This window comes from Tachypleus tridentatus, chromosome 10, assembly GCF_004210375.1.
Source record: "Tachypleus tridentatus isolate NWPU-2018 chromosome 10, ASM421037v1, whole genome shotgun sequence".
Taxonomy (NCBI): Eukaryota; Metazoa; Arthropoda; class Merostomata; order Xiphosura; family Limulidae; genus Tachypleus; species Tachypleus tridentatus.
Window position 1 is genome coordinate 125,771,732 of NC_134834.1, and position 19,839 is coordinate 125,791,570.

The 19,839-nt window shown below is 33.9% G+C and overlaps 1 protein-coding gene across 1 annotated transcript in view; it reads left to right on the top strand.

Moving 5' to 3' along the window:
* Positions 1-11,311: 11,311 nt before the first annotated feature.
* Positions 11,312-19,839, top strand: part of LOC143230256 (uncharacterized) — a 28,286-nt gene continuing 19,758 nt past the window's right edge. Inside the window, exon 1 of the mRNA XM_076463470.1 lies at positions 11,312-12,299. Coding sequence (XP_076319585.1) covers positions 12,099-12,299 — 201 coding nt within the window. The 5' untranslated portion in view covers positions 11,312-12,098. The remainder of the gene's footprint in view (positions 12,300-19,839) is intronic.

Consider the following 19,839-nt stretch of genomic DNA (forward strand, 5'->3'; position numbering starts at 1 on the left):
TGTATTAGCATCATGATACCCGACAAGTGTAAGGGGTACAATAATAAAGTGGGTAGTGTATTATCAGCTTGATACTAGATAGTGTAACGGTAGCTTGTAATAGTTGATAGTGTATTAGCATCATGATACTAGCTAATGTGTCATAAACCATACATTCCTGCAGCTACTGTTTTAGTGTAAAGTACATCTTTCTACACTGTTCACTTTTATCTTAAGGCTATAGTTCACACTAAACTTTTATCTTATAGCTGTAGTTCATACCTGTAAACTTTATTTTATATGATACAGTTCACACTAAACTTTATCTTATAGCTGTAGTTCACAGTGTAAACTTTATTTTATGAGATACAGTTCACACCTGTAAACCTTTACCTTATATACTGTAGTTCACACTGTAAACTTTATTTTATAGATATAGTCATCACACTAAACTTTATCTTTATAGCTGTAGCTCACACTGTAAACTCTTTATTTTATAGATACAGTTCACACTTAAACTTTATGTTATAGCTGTAGCTGTCACTGTAAACTTTATTTTATAGATACAGTTCACACTAAACTTTATCTTATAGCTGTAGCTCACACTGTAAACTTTATTTTATAGGATACAGTTCACACTAAACTTTATCTTATAGCTGTAGCTCACACTGTAAACTTTATTTTATAGATACAGGTGTCTACACTAAACCCTTATATCTTATAGCTGTAGCTCACACTGTAAACTTTATTTTATAGGAAGATAGTCTCACTACTAAACTTTATCTTACAGCTGTAGTTTCTGTCCAGTTCAAATGTATCGTTACAAGTTTCTGTCCAGTCCAAATCTATCGTTACAAGTTTCTGTCCAGTCCAAATGTATCGTTACAAGTTTCTGTCCAGTTCAAATGGTATCGTTACCACTGTTTCTGTCCAGTCCAAATGTATCGTTATAAGTGTTCCTTTGGCCAAGTCAGATATCTGTGTGTTTGTTTTAAAACAGAGCTACCATGGATTTTAAAACAGAGCTACCATCGATTACTGTTTTAAAACAGAGCTACCATGGATTACTGTGTTTGTTTTAAAACAGAGCTACCATCGATTACTGTTTTAAAACAGAGCTACTATGGATTACTGTGTTTGTTTTAAAACAGAGCTACCATCGATTACTGTTTTGAAACAGAGCTACCATGGATTACTGTGTTTTTGTTTTAAAACAGAGCTACCATCGATTACTGTTTTAAAACAGAGCTACCATGGATTACTGTGTTTGTTTTAAAACAGAGCTACCATGGATTACTGTTTTAAAACAGAGCTACCATCGATTACTGTTTTAAAACAGAGCTACCATGGATTACTGTGTTTGTTTTAAAACAGAGCTACCTTGACTACTTGTTCTTTCCACTGTTTTAGGTCTATAGACTTACAGCTGATCCAACAGGATTGTTTATGGGTAACGTTTTTTTTTAAATTTGTATCTTGGATCAAAGAAAAAATATTTGTAAAATTGTACATTAGCACAAAATATAACTTTCATACTTTTCATACATAATAAAATTATAAATGAAAATCATAAAGGTATGAAATAAAACAATCCAAATTTTCAGCAGTATTTCAACAACAAATTAAAAATTCCTAGAACACAGTATCTTAGCAATAACTAAAAATGATGTTATTGTAGAAATGAAATGAAAATGTATCGTATTGTTTTATCGTTACAACGACATGGCAACATGTTTAGTACTTGAATATCAAATCCAAATACTTTTCTTCGTTTACAGATCGAACTTTCTCAAGTGATTGATGAAGAAATAACTTTGGAATTTGTTTTCAGGTTGTTTGATCTTACTTCACCACAGACAACAGTTTGGTAACTCAGTAGAGTTTAGAAAACCCGGACAGAACTGACTGATTACCAATTCCCTCCAGTTTCACTTCTTCTTGGCAGCCTCGTCCATCTCTGTCACGGGACCAGCTTTCTAAAGTTTCAGTGGAACGTTAGTTTCTCCAGACAGGTGGTGGTCACGCTTGTTAAGGAGTGGGGTTCGTTGTTATTGTACCGTTCAAGCTAACTGGAGAAAGCTCTATCACCATCAACAACACGAATGTTGCTAAAACAGAAGTTCTAATAGAGTAAGGTTTAGGAAAACTGTAAAAAAAAACTAGTTTTAACTGTATACGTGTGAGAGAACTGACAGACCTTTATTAAACTAGATAACTAGTACTTGTACACTACTGTTAATGTTATAACGTCTCTAGCATCCTAGTATCCCGGATACAAGACATAATACACTACTGTTAATGTCATAACGTCTCTAACATCCTAGTATCCCGGATACAAGACATAATACACTACTGTTAATGTTATAACGTCTCTAGCATCCTAGTATCCCGATACAAGACATAATACACTACTGTTAATGTTATAACGTCTCTAGCATCCTAGTATCCCGGATACAAGACATAATACACTACTGTTAATGTTATAACGTCTCTAACATCATAGTATCCAACTAAACATAATACACTACTGTTAATGTTATAACGTCTCTAACATCATAGTATCCAACTAAACATAATACACTACTGTTAATGTTATAACGTCTCTAACATCATAGTATCCAACTAAACATAATACACTACTGCGTAATGTTATAACGTCTCTAACATCATAGTATCCACAACTAAACATAATACACTACCTGTTAATGTTATAACGTCTCTAACATCATAGTATCCGTCTCTATCATAGTATCCAACTAAACATAATACACTACTGTTAATGTTATAACGTCTCTAACATCATAGTATCCAACAAGACATAATACACTACCGTTAATGTTATAACGTCTCTAACATCATAGTATCCAACCATAAACATAATACACTACTGTTATTGTTATAACGTCTCTAACATCATGGTATCCAACTAAACATAATACACTACTGTTAATGTTATAACGTCTCTAACATCATAGTATCCAACTAAACATAATACACTACTGTTAATGTTATAACGTCTCTAACATCATAGTATCCAAATAAACATAATACACTACTGTTATTGTTACAACGTCTCTAACATCCTAGTATCCAACAAGACATAATACACTACTGTTATTGTTACAACGTCTCTAACATCCTAGTATCCAATAAGACATAATACACTACTGTTATTGTTACAACGTCTCTAACATCCTAGTATCCAACAAGACATAATACACTACTGTTAATGTTATAACATGTGTGATGATATACTGTTGTAGGTGGTTCAGATCATTTTATTCCATGTCTAGGATACGTGATGATATAGTGGTTGGTCAGATCATATTATTGGTATAATAGCTCATATGAAGAAGTATTTCTATAAAACCCACATATGAAATAGTAGTGACCTTTGTTTGTGGGTTGTTGTTTCATTTGTTTAAATATTTAAGCCTATTTAAAGTTCATATTAGTTAACAACAGAAGTTTCATCGTAGAAAACAGAGTTTAAAGTTCTTGAAGGAAAATAATTGATTTAAGAGAAGGTCACATGATTTAATTAAAATAACAGTAGAACTCGTTCCGTTGAAGACGTATAAAGGACCAATCCCTGTAGCTAAGTAATATGTTGAATACCGGGTCACGCGGAGAGCGAAGTTCCATTGTCTATGTAATATGTCTTGGTACGCAGCCTGCCTCTGATGGTGTAATGGTTAGAACATTTCTTTCAGTGCATATGGTATAATTTAAAACACAATAACCCGTAAAAGTAAAATATCTACCGATAAAGTCTTTATATCATAACCACGTAGGTTTGTGTATGAAATTATCTTTTCAAACTATGACTGATCTAAAGAAAGTTTAAAACGCTAAAATCAGGGGTTCGATTTCCATCGGTGGGCTCAAAAGATAGCCCGATGTGGCTTTGCTATAAGAAAACACAAACACTAAAGCAAGCATCTATTAAACGCAGTGTTTGAAAGAAAGGTGAGAAACATTGTGGTGATTGAAACTTTCTGAAGTACCTTTGTAACGTAGTTATTAACACCAGGGGAAGAAGGCTTTGGTAATTAAGTTTGTAAGATTATTTGCTAGCTCGTTTATCGAGATATAAGCTCGATTAGTTACATCAAATAAACTGTTGTATCTGTCTTTAAAGGTTAGCTATTATATGGATTCTTTCTATTCGTTTTTTACACATATTTCCAATACGAATTATTTTCCAGAACACAAGGAGTGAACAATTAAATATATTTAAAAAGGAAACTCAGTTTTTTATTGTGGCTATTTTTTAGTCACGTTCTTATTGCTGGTCTGAAAATTTTCGATGACATTTAAAAGAAACTGTTCCGAAACCATGAATATAATTCCTATATTAAATCACGTGTCTGGCTGAGAATCTAAAGCACATATATCACATACATATTGAAACGTTTCAGGGTCTAGCTTGTATTTTAGTACATTATATAAAAAAGAATCATACAAGAGAAATATAATTTACACAGTATAAATGCTATCACTAGTCACTCGAAAGCAGCACGTGGAATCAAAGCTCGTGTCCTCACGTACCAACCTCCTCTTACTCTCAGTCCAACAGATTTTCCTTTGAGAGTGAATTACAAGCAATAAACTGTCGTTCTTGTCTGTTTAAACACAAGACGCTATTGTGTTGAACCTGTTTTGTGGCCATTTCTGAGTCTCACAAGAATGGTTCATCGCTCATGATTTTCAATTACCCATTCTCCCACCAGCGTGATAACCCCTCCCACCCTCACGTGCAAATGTCGAGCTAACCCATATAAACTTTTAAGAAGAGAAATTGAAAGCTTATCACAATTTAGAGTGAGAGAAGAACTGTTTATGGTTTTCGGGCGGAGTTTTCTGAGAAGAAAGATAAAAACAGGTACGATCTGTCTTGACGACTCCTTACGGAGAAAGCATAAAACATGGACAGAATAATATTTTATTTCATTTTATTGTTTGACGTAAACCAATATCAGGTTACTAAGTTCCATGTAAACAACGGTTTGAACTAAATATTCAACAATACTATCAAACTGTTAAATTACTAAGTTCCATGTAAACAACGGTTTGAACTAGATATTCAACAATACTAATAAACTGTTAGGTTACTGAGATCCATGTTAACAAAGGTTGAAATAAATATTCAACAATGCTATTAAACTGTTAGGTTACTAAGTTCCATGTAAACAACGGTTTGAACTAAATATTCAACAATACTAATAAACTGTTATGTTACTGAGTTCCATGCTAACAACGGTTTGAACTAAATATTCAACAATACTAATAAACTGTTAGGTTACTAAGTTTCATGTTAACAACGGTTTGAACTAAATATTCAACAATACTATTAAACTGTTAGGTTACTAAGTTCCATGTTAACAACGGTTTGAACTAAATATTCAACAATACTATTAAACTGTTAGGTTACTGAGTTCCATGTTAACAACGGTAAATTATTCAACTGTTAGGTTACTAAGTTCCATGTTAACAAAGGTTTGAACTAAATATTCAACAATGCTATTAAACTGTTAGGTTACTAAGTTCCATGTTAACAAAGGTTTGAACTAAATATTCAACAATACTATTAAACTGTTAGGTTACTAAGTTCCATGTTAACAACGGAGTAAACTAGATATTCAACGATACTAATAAACTGTTAGGTTACTAAGTTCCATGTTAACAAAGGTTTGAACTAAATATTCAACAATACTATTAAACTGTTAGGTTACTAAGTTCCATGTTAACAAAGGTTTGAACTAAATATTCAACAATACTATTAAACTGTTAGGTTACTAAGTTCCATGTTAACAACGGAGTAAACTAGATATTCAACGATACTAATAAACTGTTAGGTTACTGAGTTCCATGTTAACAACGGTTTGAACTAAATATTCAACAATACTATTAAACTGTTATGTTTCTAAGTTCCATGTTAACAAAGGTTTGAACTAAATATTCAACAATACTATTAAACTGTTAGGTTACTAAGTTCCATGTTAACAACGGTTTGAACTAAATATTCAACAATACTATTAAACTGTTAGGTTACTGAGTTCCATGTTAACAACGGTTTGAACTAAATATTCAACAATACTATTATACTGTTAGGTTACTAAGTTCCATGTTAACAACGGAGTAAACTAGATATTCAACAATGCTATTAAACTGATAGGTTACTAAGTTCCATGTTAACAACAGTTTGAACTAAATATTCAACAATACTATTAAAGTGTTAGGTTACTAAGTTCCATGTTAACAACGGTTTGAACTAAATATTCAACATTATATTAAACAGTGTATATGAAACTTATAATTAACAATGTAGAGAGCATCTATGGTTAACTGTGTATGTGTATTGTGTATGTGGTACCTATGACATATAGTGTATATGGTAACTATGACACAGAGTATGTTGTACCTATGATATAGAGTATGTGGCACCTATGACATATATTATGTGGTACCTATAACATATTGAGTATGTGGTACCTATAACATATAATGTATGTGGTACCTAAAATATATAGTGTATGCGGTACCTATAACACACATTATATTAAATAAAGATATAAAATTGTTAATGATTTTTATGATATTTTACGTTCATGGTTCCACAAGAATTCTCAATAATAACATAATTACATTTGAACTGCACACTTTGTGTTGTACGCCTCAGTACCGACGATACAACACTAGTTATAACAGTCATTTAGGTGTGCAACACTTTTGATTTCACATAATTAAAAGTTCACCCTTAGTTGAAGAGTGAAAACCACAATCATATTTCAAATAGGGAAGATAAATCAAATACTGAACTGGCGAATGATCGACATTGCATGTTGGAAGGTCGCTGTCTTATTGTAAACTTGATAAAGGTCGTATTACTTTGGAAACGGCATTTGTTTTCCTTGCGTTTCTTGCGTTGTGTGCGTTTCTTATGATGAAGCTGTCGGTTAACGAGATATTTAGTTTGTATTTGTTTAGATTTATTACAACACAACGGCGATGTTCCTTACTACAAAACGTTCTTATTACTTACAACACAACGGTGACGTTCCTTACTACACAACATTCTTATTACTTACAACACAACGGTGATGTTCCTTACTACACAACTTTCTTATTACTTACAACAAAACGGCGATGTTCCTTACTACACAACGTTCTTATTACTTACAACACAACGGCGATGTTCCTTACTACACAACGTTCTTATTACTTGCAACAAAACGGTGATGTTTCTTACTACACAACGTTCTTATTACTTACAACACATCGGTGATGTTCCTTACTACACAACGTTCTTATTACTTACAACACAACGGCGATGTTCCTTACTACACAACGTTCTGATTACTTACAACAAAACGGTGATGTTCTTTACTACACAACGTTCTTATTACTTACAATACAAGGGCGATGTTCCTTACTACACAACGTTCTTATTACTTACAACAAAACGGTGATGTTCCTTACTACACAACGTTCTTATTACTTACAACGAAAGGCGATGTTCCTTACTACACTACGTTCTTATTACTTACAACACAACGACGATGTTCCTTACTACACAACGTTCTTATTACTTACAACAAAACGGCGATGTTCCTTACTACACAACGTTCTTATTACTTACAACAAAACGGCGATGTTCCTTACTACACAACGTTCTTATTACTTACAACAAAACGGCGATGCTCCTTACTATACAACGTTCTTATTACTTACAACAAAACGGCGATGTTCCTTACTACAGAACGTTTTTGTTACAACACAACGGCGATGTTCCTTACTACACAACGTTGTTATTACTTACAGCAAAACGGCGATGTTTCTTACTACACAACGTTCTTATTACTTACAACACAACGGCGATGTTCCTTACTACACAACGTTCTTATTACTTACAACAAAACGGTGATGTTCCTTACTACACAACGTTCTTATTACTTACAATACAAGGCAATGTTCCTTACTACACAACGTTCTTATTACTTACAACTCAACGGCGATGTTCCTTACTACACAACGTTCTTATTACTTACAACAAAACGGTGATGTTCCTTACTACACAACGTTCTTATTACTTACAACACAAGGCAATGTTCCTTACTACACAACGTTCTTATTACTTACAACAAAACGGTGATGTTCTTTACTACACAACGTTCTTATTACTTACAACACAACGGTGATGTTCCTTACTACACAATGTTGTTATTACTTACAGCAAAACGGCGATGTTTCTTACTACACAACGTTCTTATTACTTACAACACAACGGCGATGTTCCTTACTACACAACGTTCTTATTACTTACAACAAAACGGTGATGTTCCTTACTACACAACGTTCTTATTACTTACAACACAAGGCAATGTTCCTTACTACACAACGTTCTTATTACTTACAACACAACGGCGATGTTCCTTACTGCACAACGTTCTTATTACTTACAACAAAACGGTGATGTTCCTTACTACACAACGTTCTTATTACTTACAACACAAGGCAATGTTCCTTACTACACAACGTTCTTATTACTTACAACACAACGGCGATGTTCCTTACTACACAACGTTCTTATTACTTACAACACAAGGCAATGTTCCTTACTACACAACGTTCTTATTACTTACAACAAAACGGTGATGTTCCTTACTACACAACGTTATTATTACTTACAACAAAACAGTGATGTTCCTTACTACACAACGTTATTATTACTTACAACAAAACAGTGATGTTCCTTACCACAGAACGTTTTTGTTACAACACAACGGTAGTGTTCTTTACTACAGAACGTTGTTAGTACTTACAACACAAAGAAAATGTTGCTTATTGCACAATTACATATTAATAATATGGTCTGTTTTACACCACTGTATTAGCTTTTAATAATATAATTTGTTTTACATCACGGTGTTAGTTTTTCATAATATGGTCTATTTTTCTTAACGGTGTTAGCTTTTATGTAACGGTCTCTTTTACATCACGGTATTAGCGTTTAATAATGTGATTTATATTACATCGGAACTCTTAGTTTTTAATAATATGGCCTGTTTCACATCACCGTGTTAGCGTTAAAATATTGTCTGTTTTACATCACGGTGTTAGCTTTTAATAGTTTGGTCTGTTTTACACAGCAGTGTTAGTTTTCCATAATATGGTCTTTTTTATATAGAAACACTGTTAGTTTTTAATAATATGGTCTACTTTACATCAGTGTGTTAACTTTTAATAATATAGTCTGGTTTTTATCATGGTGTTATTTTTAATAATATGGTCTGTTTTATATCATGGTTTTAGTTTTTAATAATATGGTCTTTTTTATATAGAAACACTGTTAGTTTTTAATAATATGGTCTACTTTACATCAGTGTGTTAACTTTTAATAATATAGTCTGGTTTTTATCATGGTGTTATTTTTAATAATATGGTCTGTTTTATATCATGGTTTTAGTTTTTAATAATATGGTCTTTTTAACATCACTGTGTTAGTTTTTAATAGTGTGGTCTGTTTAAAATCACTGTGTTAGTTTTTAATAGTGTGGTTTGTTTTATATCACTGTGTTAGTTTTTAATAGTGTGGTCTGTTTTATATCACTGTGTTAGTTTTTAATAGTGTGGTCTGTTTAAAATCACTGTGTTAGTTTTTAATAGTGTGGTGTGTTTTATATCACTGTGTTAGTTTTTAATAGTGTGATCTGTTTTATATCACTGTGTTAGTTTTTAATAGTGTGGTCTGTTTTATATCACTGTGTTAGTTTTTAATAGTGTGGTCTGTTTTATATCACTGTGTTAGTTTTTAATAGTGTGGTCTGTTTTATATCACTGTGTTAGTTTTTAATAGTGTGGTCTGTTTTATATCACTGTGTTAGTTTTTAATAGTGTGGTCTGTTTTATATCACTGTGTTTGTTTTTAATATTTTTTTGTTTTACATCAAAACACTGTTAGCTTTAAAAATATATGTTTTACATCATGGTGTTAGCTTTTAATAACAATGTCTGTTTTACATCACGTTGTTATTTTTTAATAATATGGTCTATTTTACATCACCCTGTTAGTTGTTAATAATATGGTTTGTTTTACATCACTCTGTTAGTTGTTAATAATATGGTCTATTTTACATCACTCTATTAGTTGTTAATAATATGGTTTGTTTTACATCACTCTGTTAGTTGTTAATTATATGGTTTGTTTTATATCACTCTGTTAGTTGTTAATAATATGGTTTGTTTTACATCACTCTGTTAGTTGTTAATAATAATGTCTGTTTTACATCACTCTGTTAGTTGTTAATAATATGGTCTATTTTACATCACTCTGTTAGTTGTTAATAATATGGTTTGTTTTACATCACTCTGTTAGTTGTTAATAATATGGTTTGTTTTACATCACTCTGTTAGTTGTTAATAATATGGTTTGTTTCACATCACTCTATTAGTTGTTAATAATATTGTTTGTTTTACATCACTCTGTTAGTTGTTAATAATATGGTTTGTTTCACATCACTCTGTTAGTTGTTAATAATATGGTTTGTTTCACATCACTCTGTTAGTTGTTAATAATATGGTTTGTTTTACATCACTCTGTTAGTTGTTAATAATATGGTTTGTTTCACATCACTCTGTTAGTTGTTAATAATATGGTTTGTTTCACATCACTCTGTTAGTTGTTAATAATATGGTTTGTTTCACATCACTCTGTTAGTTGTTAATAATATGGTCTATTTTACATTACTCTGTTAGTTGTTAATAATATGGTTTGTTTCACATCACTCTGTTAGTTGTTAATAATATGGTTTGTTTCACATCACTCTGTTAGTTGTTAATAATATGGTCTATCTTACATCACTCTGTTAGTTGTTAATAATATGGTTTGTTTCACATCGAAACACTGTTAACTTTTAATAATAGGGACTTTTATACTTCACGGTGTTAGCTTTTAATAATATGGTCTGTTTTACATCATGGTGTTAGCTTTTAACAGTTTGGTCGGTTTTACATCACGGTGTTAGTTTTTAACAGTTTGGTCTGTTTTTTGTGTGTTTTTTTTTAGGAATGTGTTAGCTTTTAACAATTTGGCCTGTTTTACATAACGGTATTATTTTGTAATAATACGGTTTGTTTTATAACACGGTGTCAGTTTTGAACAGTTTGTATTTGCGCTGTACAGTGTTACGTATAAGTTCCAGCCTCAACTTTACAGAGGTACTTGTTTAATAAGCCCGTATAGAGCTGTTTGTTAGTTAACTCTATCAGGTGTACAAACTGTATCATATAGTTAACAACACTTCGTATTTATTTCTAATCCTGTTTACTAGCCGCTTGGAATCACTCAAAATTATTCGTGGAATTTCGTATGATGGAGTGTAACGCCATCAAGAGATCAGATTTCCACACATGGTCCCATCTCTCTCGTCGGCAGGCTCCCGGATGTAGGACAGACTAAGGCGCGATTTGAGCGCCACCCCTCGGTTGCTTAAGAAGCGCACGTAGTCGGAATGGGAGGGGACACTTGAGAAGGATCACTGTCTAGTCTCACGCAAATGTTTACTCTCGGAATCAGAAATGACAAGCCCACGCGCAGAATGCCACGAGGGGTTTTAGGCCAGAGTCCTTTCTACGTTTAGATTTCTCCGTTTTTCACCGGATACCCACTAGTGAGTGTACAACTTCTTCGTGCCGTCCAGCATCGGGATTGCGAGTGTAGCCCGAACAGTGACGCGAGACTGGGCTGAGAATTAGACTGAGCCTCGTCTTCGTGGGAAAGCCGCGTGGCCAGTCTAGAAGTGGCTATCGACCGCTGTGTTGTGCTCGTGGTACAGTCGTTACGTAGACAACAGATAAGAAAGTGCGGAATACGACACGTTCCTGTCACAGCCTCGTGAGAAAAGGATTATATCTACGTACAACGTTTTTCTTTATCGCAACTTATCAAGTGAAACATTTTTGTAGAAATTGGTCCTAGTTGTTTCGCTAGGTGGCAGTAAGAAACTATCGTAGCCAAGTAATTGACCAATTAGTTATTATTGTTGGTAGCTCCATACATTCGCCAGTACATCAACCCCCAAATCGGCGGGTTTATCTTCGTGCGTCCGTCTCTGGGGATGGGGGATATTTTGCCCCCAAAACGACAAACCATTGTGGACCGCTTACGTCGCCGAATCGAGCTGTATTGTCGGAACCAGAGCACGTGCTTGCCTCGTTCACAGCAGAGGACCAATGGGCTGTCTACACAGCAGACTCATCAGTTGAAGCGTGGTCACCTGGAGAATCAGGTGAAAACCAGCTCCCCGTGTCAGAAGTCGGTAAGTCTAGACAGATTAAATAGATAGAGAGAGAAAAGTCCAGTCACCAAACCATCATTTTACTTGTTGTATTAGAACCGTGACCAGTTAGATAACCACACGTGAGATAAGAGCGAATATAAAAACATAAAGAATGCTAAAGTTTCGATACCGTGAAAGATTTTGAAGTAATCAGAGACATACAGGTGACATTATTAGCACTACATTGTAGTCACTGGAGACATACGAGAGACATTTTTAACATTATGGTAAATGGAACATAGAGGTGACATTATTAACACTACATTATGGTAAATGGAACATAGAGGTGACATTATTAACACTACATTATGGTAAATGGAACATAGAGGTGACATTATTAACACTACATTATGGTAAATGGAACATAGAGGTGACATTATTAACACTACATTATGGTAAATGGAACATAGAGGTGACATTATTAGCACTACATTATGGTAAATGGAACACAGAGGTGACATTATTAACACTACATTATGGTAAATGGAACATAGAGGTGACATTATTAACACTACATTATGGTAAATGGAACATAGAGGTGACATTATTAGCACTACATTATGGTAAATGGAACATAGAGGTGACATTATTAACACTACATTATGGTAAATGGAACATAGAGGTGACATTATTAAGCACTACATTATGGTAAATGGAACATAGAGGTGACATTATTAACACTACATTATGGTAAATGGAACATAGAGGTGACATTATTAAGCACTACATTATGGTAAATGGAACATAGAGGTGACATTATTAACACTACATTATGGTAAATGGAACATAGAGGTGACATTATTAACACTACATTATGGTAAATGGAACATAGAGGTGACATTATTAACACTACATTATGGTAAATGGAACATAGAGGTGACATTATTAGCACTACATTATGGTAAATGGAACATAGAGGTGACATTATTAACACTACATTATGGTAAATGGAACATAGAGGTGACATTATTAACACTACATTATGGTAAATGGAACATAGAGGTGACATTATTAACACTACATTATGGTAAATGGAACATAGAGGTGACATTATTAGCACTACATTATGGTAAATGGAACATAGAGGTGACATTATTAACACTACATTATGGTAAATGGAACATAGAGGTGACATTATTAACACTACATTATGGTAAATGGAACATAGAGGTGACATTATTAACACTACATTATGGTAAATGGAACATAGAGGTGACATTATTAACACTACATTATGGTAAATGGAACATAGAGGTGACATTATTAGCACTACATTATGGTAAATGGAACATAGAGGTGACATTATTAACACTACATTATGGTAAATGGAACATAGAGGTGGCATTATTAACACTACATTATGGTAAATGGAACATAGAGGTGACATTATTAACACTACATTATGGTGAATGAAACATAGAGGTGACATCAAAATATATATGTAAAAATGGCTGATTTAGGTTGAGAAAATTTTTATGTAGAGGAGCGAACAATGTTTCGACCTTTTTCGGTGATCGTCAGGTCATTTTCTCAACCCAAACCAGTCATTTTTACATATATATGTATTTTCTATACAAGTGGGTTTTCTCGTCATCACTGATTATAGAGGTGACGTTATTAACACTATATTGTTGTCACTGGAGACATATAGGTGACATTATTAACACTATATTGTTGTCACTGGAGACATATAGGTGACATTATTAACACTATATTGTTGTCACTGGAGACATATAGGTGACATTATTAACACTACATTATGGTAAATGGAACATAGAGGTGACATTATTAACACTACATTATGGTAAATGGAACATACAGGTGACATTATTAGCACTACATTATGGTAAATGGAACATAGAGGTGACATTATTAGCACTACATTATGGTAAATGGAACATAGAGGTGACATTATTAGCACTACATTATGGTAAATGGAACATAGAGGTGACATTATTAGCACTACATTATGGTAAATGGAACATAGAGGTGACATTATTAGCACTACATTATGGTAAATGGAACATAGAGGTGACATTATTAGCACTACATTATGGTAAATGGAACATAGAGGTGACATTATTAGCACTACATTATGGTAAATGGAACATAGAGGCGACATTATTAACACTACATTATGGTAAATGGAACATAGAGGTGACATTATTAGCACTACATTATGGTAAATGGAACATAGAGGTGACATTATTAACACTACATTATGGTAAATGGAACATAGAGGTGACATTATTAGCACTACATTATGGTAAATGGAACATAGAGGTGACATTATTAACACTACATTATGGTAAATGGAACATAGAGGTGACATTATTAACACTACATTATGGTAAATGGAACATAGAGGTGACATTATTAGCACTACATTATGGTAAATGGAACATAGAGGTGACATTATTAACACTACATTATGGTGAATGAAACATAGAGGTGACATCAAAATATATATGTAAAAATGGCTGATTTAGGTTGAGAAAATTTTTATGTAGAGGAGCGAACAATGTTTCGACCTTTTTCGGTGATCGTCAGGTCATTTTCTCAACCCAAACTAGTCATTTTTACATATATATGTATTTTCTATACAAGTGGGTTTTCTCGTCATCACTGATTATAGAGGTGACGTTATTAACACTATATTGTTGTCACTGGAGACATATAGGTGACATTATTAACACTATATTGTTGTCACTGGAGACATATAGGTGACATTATTAACACTATATTGTTGTCACTGGAAACATATAGGTGACATTATTAACACTATATTGTTGTCACTGGAGACATATAGATGACATTATTAACACTATATTGTTGTCACTGGAGACATATAGGTGACATTATTAACACTATATTGTTGTCACTGGAGACATATAGGTGACATTATTAACACTATATTGTTGTCACTGGAGACATATAGGTGACATTATTAACACTATATTGTTGTCACTGGAGACATATAGGTGACATTATTAACACTATATTGTTGTCACTGGAGACGTATAGGTGACATTATTAACACTATATTGTTGTCACTGGAGACATATAGGTGACATTATTAACACTATATTGTTGTCACTGGAGACGTATAGGTGACATTATTAACACTATATTGTTGTCACTGGAGACATAGAGGTGTCATTACTAATACCACTTTATGACAACTGGAGACATAAAGGTGACATTATTAACACAACTTTATGATGATGGTTGAGACTTGTCTAAAGAGAACACTACAACATCGACTGGTGGCATAAGACATATTTGAAACGCAAACATTTGCAGGTCTTCCACTTATAGTTTCTAGTATTTGCCATAGGTTGTGTTTTGTGCCGTACAGTGAATGACTTAGGTCATTGAAGTTATTCAGAATTGCTCACAAAGATAAGGGTCATTAGTAAATTAATTTGTTTTATTGTAGTTTGTTGTCAAACCTGTGGATGAAAGCACGTTTAGTTCCTGTTTTGCTGTCAGCATACATGGTACTCTCTTATCTCTTTTTGTCCATCCACCATTTTTATTTCTCACAATATACATTTGTATGTCTAGGTCATTCATTATAACTTTTTATACTTTTTATACAGACACATCTATTTGGTTGTACTCTCTTGTAACCTATACGGTTGTATAATATTCTTGTAAAACATACAGATACTGTTATTTGTCCATTTTGTAAGACATACAGAAACGTCTGGTTGTACCAGCTTGTGACACGTACATCTGGTTGTTATGTTCCTAACGTATAAAGAAAGATATAACTAGCTTCATAATTAACATACCACTCGACAGATATGTTTTGTTTACATGTCAAACTTATCTAGTCTGTTGATTTCTTTCTTTCCATTGTGGGCTTTTTTTTTATCTTGTAACATCTTTCTAAAGTTATTAATCATGGATGTTCTAACTTGTCACGAACCGGTGTTTGTATTGTCCCACGGCGGGCACTGAATAGTTTTACGTACATAGGATATTTTAACTTGCCATGAACCTCTCTTTGTATCGTGATGTCATTTAAAGGTGAGGTTTTCGTGTATCATTAAAGATGGTGTTATGTTTATGACAGTGCATAAGATGCAAGAATATATAAAGTTACGTGATCATAAAGTTGGAACTTGAATAAAGCTCTTTTTCTGCCTAATAAAAATCATTATTTTATTTATCTGTTTACCGGCTACTAAGTTAGAGAGTTGTGAACTTAACAAAGGAAATCTCAATTTTTGAAGATAATTTATCAGAATTTTACAGAACAAAGATTTAGAAATCGTCTTACTTTACAAAACTGTGTCTGCGGTAATCATATGGCTACAGTGCAGTCCTTTGTCAACTAAGTAGCATGTTAGTGAGCCAGACTCAATGAACAGATTTATCCTGTTCATATCCAAACGTGTGTATGTAAACGTTTTTCAAATTCCAGTCAAAACATGGTTAGTTGGCATAGTAGGAAGGAAATACAGGTAACGTGGCTCGGATTGTAGGAGTCACTTCTAGCTTTAAATGTTGGTTTCCATGGTAGTAAGGAAGGTAACGTGACTCACAGTGTAGGAGTCACTTCTAGGTTTAAATGTTGGTTTCCATGGTAGTAAGGAAGATAACGTGACTCACAGTGTAGGAGTCACTTCTAGGTTTAAATGTTGGTTTTCATGGTAGTAAGGAAGGTAACGTGACTCACAGTGTAGGAGTCACTTCTAGGTTTAAATGTTGGTTTTCATGGTAGTAAGGAAGGTAACGTGACTCACAGTGTAGGAGTCACTTCTAGGTTTAAATGTTGGTTTTCATGGTAGTAAGGAAGGTAACGTGACTCACAGTGTAGAAGTCACTTCTAGGTTTAAATGTTGGTTTTCATGGTAGTAAGGAAGGTAACGTGACTCACAGTGTAGGAGTCACTTCTAGGTTTAAATGGTGGTTTTCATGGTAGTAAGGAAGGTAACATGACTCACACAGGAGTCACTCTAGGTTTAAATGTTGGTTTCATGGTAGTAAGGAAGGTAACGTGACTCACAGTGTAGAAGTCACTCTAGGTTTAAATGTTGGTTTTCATGGTAGTAAGGAAGGTAACGTGACTCACAGTGTAGGAGTCACTCTAGGTTTAAATGTTGGTTTTCATGGTAGTAAGGAAGGTAACGTGACTCACAGTGTAGAAGTCACTCTAGGTTTAAATGTTGGTTTCATGGTAGTAAGGAAGGTAACGTGACTCACAGTGTAGAAGTCACTTCTAGGTTTAAATGTTGGTTTTCATGGTAGTAAGGAAGGTAACGTGACTCACAGTGTAGGAGTCACTTCTAGGTTTAAATGTTGGTTTTCATGGTAGTAAGGAAGGTAACGTGACTCACAGTGTAGAAGTCACTTCTAGGTTTAAATGTTGGTTTTCATGGTAGTAAGGAAGGTAACGTGACTCACAGTGTAGGAGTCACTTCCAGGTTTAAAGGTTGGCTGCCATGGTAGAAAGTAAATATAGGTAAAGCAGTAAACAGTAACTTTTCAGGGTGACGCTGATCATTAAAGTATAGTGGTAACTGTTACCACATGGTAGATTATAGCACCTTGTCATAGAAATATTGTACAATTGGGCATTTGTGCAAAAAGGCTCCAGGGCAATATATCAGGTTTTATTGTGTTGAGACTAAGTTATTATGATAACATTGTACCAATGGACAGGCCTATAGTAAATCATTACAATCTGATTGTACTTACTAGACAGGTTTGTACTAAGTTCTCATGACAACATGATACCAATAGGCAGGTATGTAATCAGTTGTCATAGTAACATGGTACCACATGGCAACTCTATAGTAAGCTGGCATGACAGTATGGTACCACTAGACAGGTCTGTAATAAGTTGTCATGACAACGTTGCAGTACTTGGAAAGCGTATGATCATAGTAAAATGATACTACCAGTCAGGTTTACAGCACATTATACAGAGAAATATCCATACTAACTAAGATTTTATTAATGTATATCTTGAAATGTAAACTACACACAACATAGAAATTCTTCACTTATAGGTAATATATCATAAACTCCAGTAACATTTACCACAGACGTTTTCCACTTCAATTCTTCCTGAGAACAAAGACTCTACTGACGGCTGGCTATTAAAGGTTCCCACAGCTGTAGTTACCTTAATAGGACATAGGTCCTACATAGCATTCTTTTCGAGCGTTCAGAGACCCTTGGTCTTAAATTATACTCATTTCAATGACAATTTTCAGTGTGGATTCTCATCCAGAGTTCGTCGCCTCTTCACTGCCCTAAAATTATGGGGCGATGCTCTCATGTAATTTAATAAAATTATTAAGTCCACATTCGCTTCTATATTTGCGATGTACGTATATTGTACGTTTAAACGTTAAAATCACACCACATTTAACGGATATTCGACATTCTAAACAAAAAACAACCTCTTCTGATGATCCGGAAAACACAACTATGTTGGTGGGAACCTTGGTGAACCTAGAAAATGTGAGTGTAGGTACAGACGGAATATGAAACTGTGAACCTAGAAAATATAGGTTTAGATTTAAACTGAACATGGAATTGGGAACCTAAAAATGCGAGTATGGATACCTACTACAGATGAACCCGTGGATTCAAAAAATGTGAGTTTAGATATTGGTAGAAAAAATAACCGTAGATCTGGAAACTTTTTGATAGTTATAGGGAAAATTGAGTTGTAACTACAAACCACTGAGCGAAACCTTCATTTGAAACGTATCTCTCTTCCTCTATCACGTATGAGATAAATCCTCCCATAATAGACGTGAAAACTCCTGGTATCAAATATAAGGGAATTTACAGGACACTGTCGCTCACCAAGTGATATTAGCTTCCTTATCTCTCCTATTTAGCGTTGACCAGAAAATATACCTTTCTGAAGGAATCACGAACATTAATCTTAGAACACAATAGGGACATTTTCTCACACCAGGAAGGTTAGTTCAAGTGTTTCACACTACGTGGCTAAAGTAGTTCTCCGGTACGTCGAAAACAGTGAAACACATTTCAATTTCTATCAGTCACTGTTGCCTGTTTTTGTTGCGAAGCTTTAAACGCACGTGATCTCCATGTTTTTATTTATCTTTACAACTCAAGGATAAACAGAACATCTTTTATTTTCTGAAATTCGAGTTTTGATGGAGAAATGATAAGTAATCTGTTAGTTCGCTTAATAATAATTTATTACGATGGATGTCACGCGCTATATAAACACCTAAAGGGTTTAGAGACCAGTGAAGGACTCTACAACAAAAACCAAAAAGTGCTGACATTCCGTCACTACATTAGAATTACTCTGTTTATTCGGTTGCTCTTCCAAACAGCGCCAATAAGCTAGGAATTCCACGAAACTAGTCTGTTGCAGCGGAAATAGCGAATCAGAGAACATTTTGGACCTCTACGTCATCTTTTCTCCGCAGAAATTCACGTTTTGATGAGGAAAGTAAATAATTAAAAGCTCTTATTTGTCATGAATCGAGTCTGTAATAAATATTTCCATTTTGTC